Source organism: Hylaeus anthracinus, unplaced genomic scaffold, assembly GCF_026225885.1.
Source record: "Hylaeus anthracinus isolate JK02 unplaced genomic scaffold, UHH_iyHylAnth1.0_haploid 12001, whole genome shotgun sequence".
NCBI lineage: Eukaryota > Metazoa > Arthropoda > Insecta > Hymenoptera > Colletidae > Hylaeus > Hylaeus anthracinus.
This window is the reverse complement of record NW_026534348.1, coordinates 6,475,742-6,494,592: the sequence shown is the minus strand read 5'-3', so window position 1 is coordinate 6,494,592 and position 18,851 is coordinate 6,475,742. Positions and strand designations below refer to the sequence as shown.

Genomic DNA, 18,851 nt, shown 5'->3' with positions numbered 1-18,851 from the left:
ATTACCTCATTAACCCAGATCTTCGCTACGAACGTGGAAGCTCCTGCAATAATGTTCAAATAAACCCCTTACGAGGCAGCGTTGCCAAATTCTTGAGACAGAAAAACTCTAGGGATAGTCTAACGCGCGGCAAAATTTGAATCGTAATATTACACGAAAGTATTGTTTTCAAAGTATTAGGTTGTCCCAAAAGTTTCTTTCGTTTTATTAATAAGTAATACATACACAATATTTTATTCGCATTACTGTTACAACATCAACATCTAAGAAATTAGATTGTCTATTTATATAAATACTACCGCACAAAATAATTGAGTGCGAATTACGAAAGAAACTTTTGGGACAACCCAATAGTTTGCTACCAAATGGCGATAAAATGATAAAATGTGTTGAAAGTAGGAATCGTTTTTAAGGAACGTATACAATGTGATACGCTGGACAGAAAACAATATTTGGACAAAATTTAACAATTAAAACAATTATTAACATCGTCGGAAAATACCACAAAAGTTATTACTAGACTGCGGATTTTGTGCATGAAACTAATATAATAGACGCATGCTAAACATAATCGAAAGGTATGTGCATTTATGGAAAATGAAATGATAATATCGTTATAAAAATTGCACAATGTATTCAACATTATTGTATGTCATAAATGAGTCAACGGAAGTTTGGTTGAATAAACGGTCGACCGAAAATATCCTACGTTTCTTCCATCACGACACCAGAACGAAAGTGCGAATGTGTGTAAACGAACGAAGCCATCGCGTGACTTCCACGCTGCCAGATAAAGAATCGCAATAACAAACTGAACTCTTACAAAATTCCCCGTATCTCGTCAGACATTGAAGTCGTGAAAAGAATTGTGCAAACGTAAAGAGCTGTTTAAAGGTCGTAGTACCGTACGACGAGACATCCTTAATAATATCGTAATAACGATATACGACATAGCACATTGTCGCAATAAAAAATTACGACAATTTTTGAAGTGTAGATCAACTAACAAATACATTTGTAAGCATGAGTATGTTCACAAATTATTACAATCTGTAGCAAAATTGTGACAGTGATGTATGTAGAAATTGAAAATATAGGTTAGGAAAAATACAATAGAATTGCAGCTGCTCTCGCAATACTTTCTATCATGAAAACAGACTTTTATCCCCATCTAGCAGTAACAGCGAAAACAACATTGTAGATAATGAAGAACACTGCTGTACGAAGTGCTGATAACAAATGGATACAGAAAATTGAATACGACTTTTCAATTGAACTTTACAGAAGAAAAGTCAATAAAAATGAAAAATAATGAAATATGAATATAGTTGAAACTATAAACAGTTCTTGGGTTACAATATTTAAGTAGTAAAGTTTTTCTGAATCATTCTAGAAATGATATATTAATAGAGAAAATGAATGGAACTGTTTACGTCTTATTTATTACTTACACTATTGAAGCCAAATGTATGTACTGTTTGCGATAAGCTTTCACTAAAAATAATATTTTATAATGACACTAATGATATAGATACCCAACTACCCAGTTTAGTTTATTTCATATATTTAATAATTAAATTGAATTCCTCGTACTCAAGACATGTATTTTTATTCACAATTTAAAGTCTATTCTATCATCATTGTAGTATTGTGTCTATATAAAGTTAACATAATCAATAGTCTTTTAATTAAAGGCTTGCACGAAGAAGCTAATGAAATATTTATGAACAGTCTCTATTGTATAATTTGAATTTCAAAGTCGTGTAAAAATGCTTAAATAGTATTAAAACAGAAACCTATTGAAGTGTATCATCCAGTAACCTCGGCGATCGATGCTTTTCACTACTTGCTTCCATAGGAAGGTGATTCAACCTAAATGAGTTATAGCTAAAATTTTTCACCAGCAACTGCCAGAGGAACAATCTACCTTGATCGCTACCAGGAATCGCATCGTATTTTATAGCAACACGCTGCTCACATGTCTCTTATACATTCGTAATCTTGTATCGGTAAAAATTAAATATGTGAAAAATCTAACGGAGATAATTTTACTTCCAAGTGTTATAAGACATCAATTTCAGTCTTCCTTGAAATTATTCGTTCCAATAGCAAATATATAGCTCGTGCGTTAGTCCACGTAGCAATAAATCATATCGAGTTGTAACATGTGAAACGTTTGTTTACTTTGGGTCAATGAAGAAACACTTTGTCCTCCCGACGGAATAATTTTTATTAATCGTAGTATTCCACTCGTTCTCATTCTTTATTAATTTCTCCTTCGACAAGCCGTGACATAGTAACTTCGCCTCCAGAGATGAATAAAATTCCAATCCAGGAACAAATTTCGAATAACGAATAAAGAATAAACGAATGTTTATCTGTTTATCCATTTTTTTAAATGAAGATTAGAACTTGTATCGTGAAATATTTTACAGTAAACTAAAAATTGTACTGCTCGATTAAATAAATATCACGGATAAATTATTATACGTTAATTTTATTCGTCATCTACTCGAGGCTGTCTTCAACCTAACCTCAATTAAAATACATTCAAATAAATGTATACAAATATATTTAAATATATTCAATCACACACATGTTTGATCTTTTATAAGAATTTTCACATGAAGATACGTGTGCAAATTCGTTTAATATAATTTATCGAAAATTGTTTATGACATAAAAAAATAATTGCATTTTGTAAAACTAATCATCAGTAATGACGAAAATAATTTACTTTTTAAAATTATCTCTAACAATAAGGCGAGATAAAATGGTCAGTATCCAAATACACCTATAAATGTATTGTAATATGTCTTCAAGAATAAAACATAGTTACATGGTAACAGTAGGTATAAAAGTCTACTATTCTTCAGTGGTGTAACACTGGCTAGTTTAGATGTATTAAGTATAATAGTCAGGTTTATAGACCAAGCACTCTTTAAAATATATGAAATGGAAAAAATGGACTGACTAGTAACAATATGAACAATCTATATGAGAAAACGAATATACTATACTTATTTGAACAAATCTGTAAGTCTGACCTACGAATAATTTATTGCGTGTCAGAGACGAACTGTACAGGGTTAAATCTCTCGATTCGAATCAATTAAGGCATTGTGAAGCCAAATATACGTAACAAGTAAAGGCGAATTCACAATAACCTTTCGACGAAAACAGCTATGGAAACGACAAGAAACATTACCCAACTTCAACACACTGACTTTGAAGAATGTTTGTACAGAAAATTTAGAAAATTAGAAAATTTCAAGGCTGAGAAGTGGTTAAGTCGGAAACCTCTGTAAATCGAAGCTTTATTAGTTTCCCTTTGTAAATTTAGATAACTAAAAAAATAAACCAAAGGTAACTCGAAACTACGCATAAAACCTCTTTGCATCAACAACTCGAATTTATACAAATTGACCTCTGCAACTTGAAGCACAATTCACCAATTTCTAACGGTCAAGACATCAATCGGCTGTGATTTGCGTTCGTTTCCGCAACGTTGCCTCGCGCTACATTTCGTTTTATAGACTTTTAATAACAGAATTAAATGTTTCTCGGCGTATACATACAAATGAAACTGTTTAATCGAAAAAACGTTATGAATAAATCATTATATGTTGGATTTTTCTCGTTATCCGTTAATCGAGAAAAATATTGCTTGTCCAAGCGAGAGTAAGGTTTCGGTGCTATTGATGCGGAACCTCATTCTCGCTTAGACTATTTATTTTTCGTTAATGTTGGCCACATCTCAAATATTTTCGGTGAATTTTTTTATTTTGCATTATTTTTAGTTCCCCAATCTATAGTTCTAGAATTTTAGAATTATCAGTGGTTCTTAGAATTTTTAAATTATTCAGAAATAACTTATTTTGAACTTGTAACGTATTGTTCTTTGACTCGAAAGTTCAGATAGTCAATCGTGGGGGTGTATTTTGAGGATCTCAATACCTCAAGGTAATTAGGAAACGTAATGATTGTAAATCACGACCCTACACGACACTATCACGACAAAAATTAATGATTCGTCATTGAGCAACAGGTCAGTGTCACAGTGTCACTGAACACACGTTGCAAACGAGATGCGCTCGCAGTTGAACAAAGGAGACCCATTATCTACGCGATCAGCGCACGCGCCAGACGCACGATACCATTTGCGATCGACTGTGCAGAACGGAACACCGACTGCGAGGCCGATTTCTCAGGCTGAAAGCTGATACACACGTGGATCCAATTTTGTCCGTACATCGAGTTCCTGGATCGCGGACTGTGCATGTTTTCACGTCCTAATATACGATAATAATAGAGCCACAAGCCAAGCAACACGGTCCGTTCAGGAGCGTCCTTAGAATTCTTGCCACCCAGGTGTCACCAAGGCCGGTTTTAGCAATATTGGCGCCCCGGGCAAGATTATCGTGGCGCCCCTTCAGAGGCTTAAAATTTTTAAAAAAAAGAAGACTAGTTAATAATATCAAACGATGAATCTGTAGCTAGATTGTAAAGATTGTTAAATTACAATATATAGCAGCTTTACTAATCTACTTACGCAAATTACGAATCCGGTATCAGAATTGCAAAATTCAAAATGGCGGATCCAATATGGCCGACACGTATAGTAAAAAGTTGTTATATTTTCGTGAAACTTGGTATTTTATGGTTATTTGGGCCGCAAATTACGAATCTGGTATCAGAATTGCAAAATTCAAAATGGCGGATCCAATATGGTCGACATGCATATTAAAAATATTAAATTATTATGAATTTTTTATGAAATAGGATTTTTAGGTTTATAGGTCAACATAGTTAGAATACATTGGTAGAAATAACAATAATAAATTAATGTCAAATTAAAATTAAGGATAATAATGCCGCGCAAACAGTCTTCTCTTCCTTATAAGCATCTATTTCAGCTAAAATTTATTTTCCTTTGTCAAGGTAGTTTGCAAAAAAAAAAAGAAGAAGAAAGAAACAGGAATCAGAAGGATGCAATCTGACATTAGTGTCACTACAAGCTTTGTAGTCATCCAACGTAATACGATCTCGTACGTGATAAAATATCAGCTGGCAGTTAACAATGCGATAAGCTTTTGGGATACGTAATATCCGTGAGTACTGTTTAAGAATTTATCCGACTCGAGGCATACGCATTCTCGATCATCAACTTCAAACAAAAGAAATTGAAATTGTAAATTGTGTTTTAACTTTCTGCCTTGAAATTTAATTGTTGGTGCGGAGATAAATAAATAATAACGATGCACTCCTAATGGCAAACTATTTGTGGAGTAATGTTTGTAATTTATGTATTAACTCATTTTCGATAATGAAAATTATATTAAATATTTTACGAGAATTCATAATTAAAGCCATGAAATAATTGATTAATTTTCTTCATTCGCTTGAGAAGATCGGTGTACGAATACATTCTACACCCACTGTAAATAACCAGACTTATTTCGAAAGGCCGTCGTTACCCTACTTAAAACCGTTCTTTGAACAAAATGAAAAAGGTCCCTGCGATTCGATTATCATAAACTTCGTTCATGCAAAAAATTAAAATTTTTCAGTGGGTATCAATTATCAAACTTCCCGTCTCACAATCTATTCTAATGACTGATTCGCAATCATTTGTACTCCTCGTTGCGCAGCACGCTGGCGTTGCAGCGAATCTGACGTGAGCTGTAAACAATTAACCGTGAATCTACTTACATTTGTTGATACCGAATGCAATGTCGGCAAATTGTACGCTACGAAGAACATTGTGAGCAATAGCGCGGGAATTCGAAGGGGCGAAGTCTGGATCATCGATGTCGAACGATACACTTTCCTCGAATTCCGTCATCGTGTTCTCCATGGTCATAAAAATATATGGCGAGTCGATCTTCAGTATCGGAGTGTTCCGTAAACTGAAAATCAAGAATAAATTTATTCTTGATTTATTTATTTATTAAATTTATTAATAATCAGACGTGGTCATTTTACGTTAATAAATAGGAAGCTTGCATTATTAAGTAAATATCGTTACAGTATCGTCGATATTAATTACAATAATTTATTACTCATTATCATCAATGTCAATCAATCAAATTCTAGTATCGATAGAATATGTAACTTGATAATCTAATCAATATTTAACTCGGTGCAAATAGTTCAGTACATTTTGTAACCATCATGTGATTCTGCATTCTGTGGGCATGTATTTACATTCTTCATACGACGAATGACAAGAAATAAGATGATTAGAAATAAGATGAATTTCCCAACGAACGATAATCTATTCCAAGGAGCGTGTGGAATGCAAGCGTTTCGACGAATTCGTGAAACGCAAAGAATCAGTTTCCTTTTACAAGAAGGGATCTTAAAGGTGATTCTAACATTTTTTTTTATCCAACTTTTAAAAAAAACAATTTTCAAAAATAAAAACTGTTGAAAACGAAAATTCATGATATGCACATATTTGTGTCAGTCAGAGAGGAATTCATGTTTTTAACTTAGACAAAAAACTGTACCTTCATTAAGGCGATCCAGTATTAGAACTTATATTCTGCGAATACCTAAACGACCGAGGTGTTGGAATATTCAAATACAAAAAAAAAAAAATGGTAAAAAGTCCGGGCCCTACTTCACATTTCTCAGTATTCTTTTCCCGGACGCGCAGTTTCCAGAATTACATAAAACCGAGAAAAAGCCACGGACGGTTACGAAGATGGAGAATAGAGGGAACTAAGAAAGAAAATAAAAAAGGCAACGAATAAAAACGTACGCATGTTGACAAACACGTGTTCGAATTCTTTCGTGATGCGTTGAAATTATTTAATTCTTAAGGCGATCGGTGCTATAGTGCCCATGGATAAAAGAAAACAAAACAACTACGAATTAAAACATTAAAATGTACATTAATCTGTTTCATAATTATTAAACTGCGGATTATTTATGCGGTACAATACTATAAAAAACATAAATAAAATACACATAATGTTAATATGTTGAACATACTGTACAATTATTATTTCATTTTGCATAGGTGCACGTACTTTTCGGTTACGTTCGACATCTGTTTATTATAATATGTATGTATATCAGTCTACGTATAATTAATGTATCAAATCCGCAGGCTGGTAATAATCTATTGCAATACACACTTGATATGCATCGCGGCGTTGTCGATGGTACGGTATTTAATAAATACCGTTTATTTATATTTCCGATTTTTATGAAACATAAAAAAGAGAGGAGCCTAATGCTTTCAACGAAATACATTGCTGACCGAGTAGAAGTGAGCGCATCGATTAACTAATAAAAGCCAATTAACACCACCTATCACTTTCATTTATCTATGTACTGATCAACGTGATCAAAGATACATGGCAGGTACTAACAGATATTACGCGTCGTAGAAAATGTTGGCGATAACCGCTACAACAGGAACAAGAAGAAATACTTGAAGCGAAAGAGTTCATTGGTTCAAATTCACTTTATTGCTTTGCTATGAACTACGCACTATACATATCTTTAATTTGTACCTATTTCGTTGCTATCGTTATTCTCAATCAATTATGTCTTTCTACTTTTTCTTCTCTTGCATATCTTTACTATTTTCTTTTTGTTCAGTTATATTATTTAAGGTTATATCAATCGTAAAGTTCTTGGCGACTACGTCTAGTTTACCATTTAATTGCAATGTATCCAGTATATCGTATAATATTTTGAATATATTTACTAATTTGAAGGAAGGAATTAACTGTGTATTACGTAGAAGTTTCGATTCTTTTCGATTCTGTTCCATTTCGTGACATTCTTCAGTTGTGTGTTTTACGAGAAGTTTATTAAAAACGTTGCACTTTGGTGGTGTACGATTTTATTATTATACAGTAGTGTGCAATTTTGTACTAAAGACAATTTAAGATCGAAACGTTTATTAAATAATCTATACTTTTTTGCGACTATGTAATATTTGTTTTGAATAAAAGCAGTTGTGAAAAATGTGTGCCATCTTGCGTCAATTCATAAATATCACCTAACACTTATACCGTAATTTCGATCAACTAGTGAATTCAGACAAATCTATCGATTGTTGTAAATCGAACTGTATGCTATACAGGGTGTTCTGAAAATGTTGTAACACCTTGAAAGGGGTGGTTCGGGAGGTGATTTGAAACAACTTTTTCCTTAGCGAAAATGTTGTCCGAGGCTTCGTTGAGGAGATATTAACGGAAAACACTGACCAATCAGAACGCGCGTATACCGTTGGACCGCTCGCAGTAGCGTATGAGCGCAGCCGCCTAGCGCGTAGTTTACGCTCCATCGGCATACTCGCGCTCTGATTGGTCAGTGTTTTCCGTTAATATCTCCTCAACGAAGCCTCGGACAACATTTTCGCTGAGGAAAAAGTTGTTTCAAATCACCTCCCGAACCACCTCTTTCAAGGTGTTACAACATTTTTGGGACACCTGAATGAAATCCGTATCTAGATTAAATATAATATAAACGATTATTTATTTGTCACTTATCGAATAGAAATTTGAGACTCGATTTTAGAACAAAATCTTCCACAACAAACAAATGAAAGTCTCACTGTTTGATCGAATGTCATAAATAAATTTTAATATTCATTATTGCGAATCAAATTTTCCTTGTCTCTGCTACATTGAATGCACATGCACATTTTACACGTCATCAAAAGGTATTATTAATACATTTGGAAACACTAATCGTACGAGGTTACATGAACTTGAATATTTATATTTTTACATTTAACATAACAGCGAATTCATGTAGCTAAGCTTATACATCGACGCTACTTTCGTAAAGAAACAATAAAACAAATTGCTGGACCTGAACGTTGATTCAGTTTTATTAGTGCACCTGAATGCAACGTAGTCAATTTTGTACAATTCATGAAGAATATTGATATTTAATGAAGGATCAATGTGCATACCTGTTTTGTAGTTCCTGTTGAATTGTGTTGATGTTTCGAATGTCTCACGATTCCTTTTGACGTTACAATTTCGAATGATTTCGAGATAGGACGCGAATATATTTTTATAACCCGCACGTACCGGTGGCCGATGGTCGACTGACACTTACCGCGCTATCACGTGGGAAACGTGTCACGTTGTCGTACTAGTTAACTAATCACGAGCAAGAACTATTGGAATCTTTTACCGACTGTCATTAAGCTATTAAATACTGCATGTTATGAATCCTAATCAACATAACTTTCGAATATATTTAGTTTATTACGATAAGCTTTTCTCTGTCAGAAGTAACTCAAAAATGGAAACAAATTACCGGCCACAAACGTTTTGTAATTCGCGGTAGAAAGTGCTGGTTCGGACAGGGCCGTCTTAACAACATTGTGGGCCCCAGGCAAATCGGGTACAGTAGACACTTCATTAAATTTATGTCGTTTAGATATCGTACACTAAAAAGAAAAGACCCAAAGGCCGCTACCAATGATTCTACCAATTGAGGATTGACATACTAGGCAATGACAAATTTTACTAATCAATATCAACGTTGGAACGTTGCACAAATTAGCATGGGGCCCCATAGTTTGTGGGGTTTATGGACAAGTGCTCATACGATACTGTGTTCAGAACCAAGAATGAATTGATCTGAATTTACAATTTTTATGGGGATAAATTATAGCAGAAACGAAATAGGTGATTGTTTAGGTCCAAGCTTATGTAATAAAAATTGGTACAAAGTTTGTAGCGCTGCCTGGGAAAAATTCACTTAAATAAAATATGGAGTGCATGCGGGTGTAAGCACATCTTAGCAAGGTTGCCGTATAACAGGGACACTCCTGCGCCTACGAGATGGCAACCGATTCGACAAAACTATTAGTATAAGTTGCCGCATAACAGGAGCACTCCTGCGGCAACGAGATCATACTCTACATTATGAATCGCGTTTGCTATTAGTGTTGCGTAATTAAAGAAAGAAGAAAATTTGTCATTAAAGGTTTATATTTTAAATAAGATCTGCAATTGTAAAATTTAAACTAGGTTTATTAAGCATCAATTTGATACAAGTGCGGTCGTTGTAAATACACCCAATAGGAATATCAAATTTTTTTAAAAACATTTCTTATGATTGATGATTTATATTTATCCAATTAATTAAAATTACATAAGAATAATTATCGCATTTTTAAAACATGAACAAGTTTTCCATAAAATTAATAAAAATATATTACAGATATTACAACACGTTTTTGCAGTTTTACATAATTAGACCCACATTATGTATCGCTCAGAATAGATGTATAAAATTAAATAGCAATTAAAATTAGCGAAAATCAACTCGCTTTGTCTTGTAATTTGATGTCTAAAATTAGATGTGCATGTATACGCTTTATACAAGTAATTCTTATAATATAACAAGGCAGTTGAAAAATTATACCAATATTTAAACATCTCATACTATAATAAAATATGATAAAAATCTGGTTTTATGAATGCAATCTATTGTATTCCCACATGCAATAAAATGTTTAGTAATCATAGTATAGATTGGTTTGTGTGGTCATGTACTGTATAATAAAATATACCTGCTACTTATTAATTTAATGTATACGTTCATCACAGATCGATTAGAACATTGGTCCAAATCCTGTATAAAATCCAGATAATTAACATAGTGTCTTGTCTAATAATCATTCCAAGTTTATATGTATACTTACTAGGATTTAGAGGTGGACGTAATCTATACATATCAGCAGGAATAAATCGTGGTCCAAATGGTCGTAAGGGTCCCATCATAGGAGGATGCCTGTTACTTCCAAGAGGACCCTGCCCACGAATTTGAACCAAAGGTCCAACCATTATAGGTCTCGGAGGAAAATTCTAAATAAATAATAAATGGAAATTTTATATGCACCTAATCATTAAATTTTGTAAATATGTAAAATACTTACTCCATAATAAATAGGAACAGGAATTTGTTCAATATAGTGCTGTGGAGGAACCCTTCGTTCCCTGTCTCTATCTCTTCTCTCTCGAGAACGTTCTCTGGATCTTCCTCGATACTCTCGATAAGACCTCTCATCTCTAAATGGTTTATTATTTCAATAATAGTTTCAAAATTTAGTTGGTAAACTAGGATGTTTGAAAAATTCTATAATATACCTGTAATGAAAATCTCTATCCCATCGTTTTGATTCTCTCTCCCTCGAACGAGAATGATCACGATGACTTCTTCTTTTTTCCCGTGAATGATCGTCCTCTACGTTATGGGATTGAGTGCGCCGCCTATCTTTTTCTTTATACTCTCTACTCTCACCTCTACTACGATTTTTTCCCCTAAATAAGTAGCGTAATAATATAATGAAATAAAAATATAAAAAATTATAAACACTAGAGAAATATAAAAATCACAATGAGTTTTACCTATCGCTTCTATGACCACCTTTATCGCCATACTTTGAGTCTTCATGTCTGTAAGAGAATAACAAATTAACAAGAAATTCAATTTTCTAACACTTTCTGGAATCTATATTACTGTAAAACAATAAATTAGTTTATTACATCTATGCTTAACCTATGTTTATATATAGTGCAATACTCTGTGTGACATCCATATTTTTTTTGTCTATATCCATATTAACTTCATTATATTGCATGTCATTTTCAAAAAATTTCGAAAATTTACTTACTGACATTTAAGTAAAATTTATTTATTTTATTGTAATTTAATAAAAAAAACGTTAAAGGTAATGTAGGTTAAACTCTATTATACATGTTCTATATAATAACTTAATTATTTAATTACTAAGCTTTATTAAACTAATAAGCAAAAGCACATAAAAAATCAGGAATTACAAAATTGTAATAAAAGCACTTAAAAAGCAGAAAAAGACAGGCTGAGTTCAAAATGCGCTTATATAAAATGTATTTAAAAAAATAGAAAACAATTCCACTTGGGAAATTCGACAAAATTGTTAACAAGTATTATGCAAAGTATGAAATAAAGAACATGTCAATCAGTTAGCAATACAACATATATTATCCATGTTATTATGATATACTTTCATTTAATTCTTTAATTTTAATTTTGAGTTACTTACCTTTCAATATTATTATTATTACTCATTGTTTCAATAGTATATATTTACTCATACAAAGAAGACTCAAAAATACAAAATATCAATGAAACATTCGATTTATGGTTTAATTAAAATATTTTAGTGTGTATTAATCGACTCTGGAGAATATTTTTGTATTAATACGTATAACATTATAACAATTCTTTTTGGCTTTTAGTATGAATGTGTGACAAATTCATTTATATAATTTTCTAACAATTTAAACAAAAAAATATTATTAACAAAGTTACCCATGTTATTTGCAAAATATTAATTTCTTATTCATTTTAATCCACTCAAATTTATATATGAAAAGAATATTTTATGTTTGGAATATCCTTAAGAAAAATATACAGGTTGATATACTAAAAGATATAGCAGAAGCATTGATATTAGTATAAGCAAGCATGTGCATACAATCAAGTACATTGCAAATCTTGTCCATATTCCATCTGTTTGTCCTTTCTCCATATCCTTGCGAAGCATTAGTAAAGCTAGAACAAAACAAACTGTAGTAACATAAGACAAAACATGCCTAACACAACAATCTAGAAACAAAGAGAAAAATTAGATAATGTAAATTTAAAAAAACATTTAACACATATACATCAAAACACAATGTGCAAAACACGTATTTTAATATTTATCGAATTTCTATACCCATATTGCTTTTATCATTTATGTAATTATATATTTACGAATAAATACATATCTAGATAAAATGTTTTTATTCAAATAATAGTTATTCGAAATGTTCGTGAGCCACGAATAAAAGACTATCCATATCAAAATATATCCAACTCTATTTATGAATCATATGAAATGATATAATGAAATACCTTTTGATCATATCGATTAAGAATGATCAAACATGCATACTCTTCGTATAAATACAATAGCAATACTCAGCATAATTTTTGTATACAGAATCTAATTTATGAACGAGTACGTTTACTTCAAAATGATGAACACTTTCACATTAATATTTTTACAATTCGTTCACAAATTAGCTATATACGAACAAGCATATCCATATTGCAAGACTGAAATCTTATTGTATAAGTAAATCAAAGTTACTTATGCTACTTAAGGATAACTATTTACACTAATCGCTAATTGTAACAACTTTGATTAGCAAAGTATTACTGCCAATACAGGCACAAACCTGGAATGACGAGATATTGTGCGTCGAGGACTGTGACTTCTGGTTCTTACAGAACTTAAAGACGCTGAACGCCTTTTAAACGCATTCGACTTGTTTTCTGAAAATAAAAAATTATATGTTTGCAAAACAAAAGTAATATTCTCATACAAAATAAGATTTAAAACGAAGATTTAGAAGTAATAAAGCGGTGTATATATTACACATTCTAATAAAACATGTTCAGAATTGTAAATTGAAAATAATTAATATACCTAAAGCTTCATTATTTACAGTTACAACTGTACGGTGTTCCTCGATTTCCTCTGTTACAAGTGTTGTTCCTTTTATTTCTTCTCTTTCAAATATTGGTTTGGCCCCCTCTCCTACATTTATGCAAATGTATTGATACAAGTAATGTTTAAAATATGTACAAAACAAGCATATAAGCAATACTAGCAAATGTGACAGACCTTGAAGATGTTAAGGTTGCTAATTCAAATGGGCTAGTTCTGAACAATTGTAAACCAAGTTATTTTATTATAAATTCACTGACTAAGTCAGCTTTTAATAATAGTTGCAGAAGTAAAAAAATTATAATTTTTACTAATGACACTATTTTATATTATTTGTGACATATATCTGATATTACACACTAAAAACTTGTATGAGCTCATATTTTTCTCTTCCAAATAAGAATTACTTTTTAATCATTTTCACAATATTCATAATTAGAAGTAAATGGCTTACAACTTCCTAGAATACCAGGTATAAAGTTCAGAAAGCGATTTATAAAATATTGTGATCAAAATTAATTTTTGGAAATATAAGAATTCTTCCTTTACGTTGAATTTTTACTATTTTTCCAGAACTACTTAAACATAAGCTCTATTTCTAATATTTTTTTTTGAATTAATATAATTAATTTTAAGCATAATAATAATTTCTTTATACAAATCATATGAACTGTTCTTTCAAATTTAAAGGAGTATATAGTATACATATCCTATATATATTTTTTCATTAAGTATAACCAATATTTCATACTGAATATATGCATGTTTACAATAATTACTAATTTTAGACTGTATGATCAAATTTGTCAAAATCAATCATTTGGAAAATTAATGTATAATATATACGTTACATTTTAAATAAGTTACAAAATTAAATTACAACTTTTTCTATAAAGTTTGACCAAATTAAATTGTTTCAAACTAAATAAAGTGTAATCAATTGCAATTCTGAAAGAAAATTAATTAAAAGAATTCTTCTTTATTTAAATTAAATAATAAAATCTTCCAAGGTGCTTCCGTATCTTCCAAGACGTTTAAAAAATCTTCCAGGTTGTAGATCTAGAACCTCATAATTCTACTACATCCTTTCTGTATCCGTTTGCAATATCCATATTTAAGCATACAAGAATATTTATTTTTCAACTCTACTTAATTATGTAACATTTTGCATTACATTACTGAGTTAAATTTACCGAATATAATAAAAATAAATCATATAAATTTGCGCAATATAACTATTTTACTTTTGCATTTTTTATTAAAAAATTCTAAGTTTTGATATTTAAGTTTGTCTCTTCCATTGTTGCAAATACCTAATTGACTGTGCTTCTTCCATTGTAGAACCTTAAGACTTAACACATCTTCAGAGGGAGTCTTTTAGCTAATTCCATTTTAGCAGATAAAGCATTTAAAAAATCAATATATTTAAACATGCATGCATTCCCACACCAGAATGCAAAGAGAATGCACAAAACGTGACTACAGAAAAAGTAAAAAACACATTTTTCCATGAGGAATTATTTTTTACCATAAAATATTAAATCTGCATTATTAATATGGTGGAAAGATAATTCTTTGTGCAAACTCATTAGAAAAATAACTATTAAAGCAAGAAGCAACAGATATGTTAAGCATAGCAATTTTAAAACACTCAAAGTAAAAAATGTTGTGCTTACACAATGCACATTATCCGATCAATAGAGCGATCCAACGTTGTATTCCAAACATTCTATATCCTGGATGGATCAAAAACAAATATTAACCTCACAAATTAAGTGTATGACTGAGTGAATTCTTGACTATTGTGTAGAATAGAATATCACGTCGAAGTCCATAATCTTCATGGTCGTAGAAGTTGATAAACAAAGTTGTCATTCTTCAAGCATTGCATTTGAAGAAGTAAAACTTTAAAAATCTTTCTCTAAATTTCAAAAATGTATTAAAAGAGAACTGAACGAATTTTAATGGTATCCAATAATATTAACACAGAGCTATCATGTTTACATTAGAAAGCATACAATTCTCTGAAACTTAAATATGCTGTTCACGATTTGTAGAGAACTCCAGAAGTAATCATCTTCCACGTTGAGTTTATTTCCTTCCATGGTACTTGAATACTAAACGACTAAAACCTGTTAGGAAATTATAATAAAAAGCAACACATTACCAGCTCTTCTTTTAAGCACCACATCTTCAGGATTGACAATATCACGTTGAAGTTCGCAAGGAGTTGATTTTCCAGGAATCTTTCTGTGAATATCTACTTTGATTTTGCGTAGCTCTGTTGTGCTAATTTTTGTTCCTTCAGGGCCCTTAAATAAAGGTGTTGATCCCTCCGATGATTCTAACCTATAGTATAATCATATATTTCCTTTGATATTTGATTTTAAATTTATTAACATTCAATATTTTATTCATAAATTTCTATTTGATTCTTAAAACTATAATTTTTAATTTTCAAAACTGTATTGATCTACCTTCTACGTGTTTTATTTCTATATACTTATGACTAGACTGCGAACTTTTATGCATTTATAGAAAATTAGAATATATAAGAACCTACAAAATGCACACAGTATGTAATGTAAAACCATATTGTAATTAAAGCTCATAATATAATGTTTGCAGAGGAAAATAAATTCCTATTTAGGTTCAATTTTCGTAGATACGTTTGCAAAGATTTTATTTTGCATAAAGATCCGCAGTCTACTTATGACACAGAATGTATACATACTTTTCAGAGAGTATAGAGGGCTTTGAAGTATTAGATGTAGATCTTCTTCTGTGTCGACTATGCGGAGATTTGCTTTTACTTTTACTTCGACTGCGACATGAAAATTCTTGGTTAGGCAGTAGTAAACCTTTCTCACGAGCACGCCGTCTTTCATATTCTAAAATCATTTTTTGCTTCATTATCTCATGTTTCCGTTGTAATTCTTGTTGGATTCTCCATTCGCGTCTTCGCTGCAATCTCTCTTCTTCCGTTCTTGAGCGTAGAGATGTGTTGTAATTTTCATGACACGATGACGTTGATCTTTCAGCAGAGTGTGAATGCCTTGAAATGCTTCTTTTCATTTCTACAATATACGACATGAAAAAATTACTTATATAAATACCAACAGACTTCGCTGTTTAAACAATTAATAATATCTCAACTAAGAAAAAAATCTGAAATAACTGAACAAATCTTCTTTAAGGTTAGAAACATATGAAACTTGTATATGTTTGCATTTCTAATAGATTAATATAGAATAAATTACCTTCTTATTGTGAAGAAAAAAGATGTCGAATAATGATTAAAACAAACATCAAATAAAGTTATAATAATCTGTACAGATATTGAAAATTCATCACTCATCAAGTAAAAACTAAACACTACCAAATATTAGGTGCGTAGTAACTGGTAAAAGTACAAAATGATGGGTGCACCGTCCAATGCACGTGAATGCATGCAAGCGCGTGTAAAAGCAAACCAATGGATGCGGAACTTGGCGATACTTGTATTTATAATAGATTGCAATAGATATCCGCCATAACGACCGTAACTCACCGCGTCTGTTTTCCCGTTTTCCCTTCCGTCATAAAGAGCCATAAATTCTTACAAGGCACAGGGTAAATATACCTGATCGAGGCGTTGAACTCCTTGTAGCAAACCGTATTGGTCCGCTATTTTTCTGTCTAGAATGGATGAGCCTTTATTATAACCATGAACTGCCACAGTCTATTGCAATAGTGGCGTCATCTTGTGCGCAATTATGTAATGAGTGTGATAAGCATAGACAATTATAGAGATATCGTTAAAAAATATTATATCTCCAAAACTAACACCGACAGCCACATCCATGTATAGGGAAAAGTTGTTCGAAATGATGTCCTAGCAAACATATTTCAAAGGCATCAGAATCAAAGATGGAGAGCAAAAATGGCCTCCAAAGATAAAGTTTAACTCTTCTTATCATTACTTTGTCTCACATGACTCCTGCATTGTTTTAATCTTGTTTGCAGTATATCTCTTACCTCTCACATCTGTGGGACTACAGCTCGTGAGGGCTTTCATAATGTTTAATTCTTAAAAAATATGAAGTTCGAGTCCTACGTTGCAATAACTTTAACCATACTCTTGCCAGACTTATATTAAGTTTCATGACTGGTCTAAAAGCAATCAGTCACTATTTTTAAAAACAGAAACGCATATATTTCGCCATAATAAAATTCATAACGATAACGCAAACTGCGGGTTGAAATAAGTACAACAGAATAATATACAATAAATTTAATAACATAATAAAAACGGTAAAACAATATAACATATAAGCTTGATAGTATAACAATTTCGCCACAACAATATAACTTAGAATAGAAACATGATATTGGTACACATTGTATACATAAATATGTCAGAATTTAAAGATTTATTTCTCAAAATAAATCTTTAAATGTAAGAGTTCTACTAATATATTACTTAAATACTCCCCTGCTGCTTAATTTCTGCCTATGCCAGACATGATCTAGACATTACCAAGATTGAATATTGTTGAATGTGTGTGTGGTAAAATAATAACTTATCTTTTAACATAGACTAAATTAGATTAATAGAAATTAACATTGTATACATTTGAATACACAAACAGGGTTAAAACAGTTTTGTTTACTAAAATAAAAATAAGTATGAACAAATTTCAGACGCAATTTCTACAATTAGTTACAACACATAAAGGATGCATATTCATATTCATTTACAGTTTTAACTCACTACACCTGATATCACATATGAATTTCCTAAAAACAAATTAAATACATTAGTTTTTCAAATAAATATATCAACACAAAAATATCATGTTTATATTTTAGCTTCAATAATTAAGGACAAATTTATATTTAAGTAATACATAATTCATACTTAACTATCCAATGTAAAAATTTAACTCTAATGTATTGAGTCACACTATGTATTGTTCTGTAGCACTTAATGCAATAAATAAATTAAAACTTCCAATATTGTGTATCATACTTATACATATATTAAGTTACAATACTCTGTATTATATCCCTATTGTAATTTGCAATACCCTTAATTATACCCGTAGTTCAATTTGCAATACTCTGTATCATATCCATATTTTAATTTGCAATACTCTGTATTATACCCATACTCTAATTTTTAATATTCTTTATTATATTCATGTTTTAAGTTGCATTACTTTGTATCATATCCATATTTTAATTTGCAATACTCTGTGCCATACCCATAGTTTAATTTGCAATACTCTGTATCGTATATCCATATTTTAATTTGCAATACTTTGTGTCATACCCATAGTTT

General features: G+C 31.2%; 2 protein-coding genes across 2 annotated transcripts in view; both read right to left on the bottom strand.

The window, feature by feature from the left end:
* LOC128890781 (protein pinocchio) overlaps window positions 1-9,066 on the bottom strand; it is a 76,516-nt gene extending 67,450 nt beyond the window's left edge. Inside the window, exons 1-2 of the mRNA XM_054149624.1 lie at window positions 8,942-9,066; window positions 5,713-5,909 (exon numbers count right to left, since the gene is read on the bottom strand). Coding sequence (XP_054005599.1) covers window positions 5,713-5,863 — 151 coding nt within the window. The 5' untranslated portion in view covers window positions 5,864-5,909; window positions 8,942-9,066. The remainder of the gene's footprint in view (window positions 1-5,712; window positions 5,910-8,941) is intronic.
* Window positions 9,067-9,995: 929 nt separating this feature from the next.
* LOC128890777 (female-specific protein transformer-like) lies at window positions 9,996-17,239 on the bottom strand. The gene is made up of 10 exons (XM_054149618.1): window positions 17,079-17,239; window positions 16,263-16,605; window positions 15,696-15,877; window positions 13,508-13,618; window positions 13,257-13,353; window positions 11,397-11,444; window positions 11,136-11,309; window positions 10,925-11,057; window positions 10,691-10,853; window positions 9,996-10,620 (listed from the first exon to the last, which is right to left on the bottom strand). The coding sequence occupies exons 2-10, from the start codon at window positions 16,601-16,603 to the stop codon at window positions 10,601-10,603; spliced, it is 1,269 nt and encodes a 422-aa protein (XP_054005593.1). The 5' UTR covers window positions 16,604-16,605; window positions 17,079-17,239; the 3' UTR covers window positions 9,996-10,600.
* Window positions 17,240-18,851: the final 1,612 nt, after the last annotated feature.

Excerpts from the sequence above, each read along its gene's own strand:
- LOC128890777 (XM_054149618.1), bottom strand. The coding sequence starts at position 16,603 with ATGAAAAGAAGCATTTCAAGGCATTCACACTCTGCTGAAAGATCAACG. Across the intron at positions 13,619-15,695 it reads GGTGCTTAAAAGAAGAGCTG|GAGAGGGGGCCAAACCAATA; the intron begins GTAATGTGTTGC and ends GCATAAATGTAG. Across the intron at positions 13,354-13,507 it reads TGTAAATAATGAAGCTTTAG|AAAACAAGTCGAATGCGTTT; the intron begins GTATATTAATTA and ends TTTTATTTTCAG.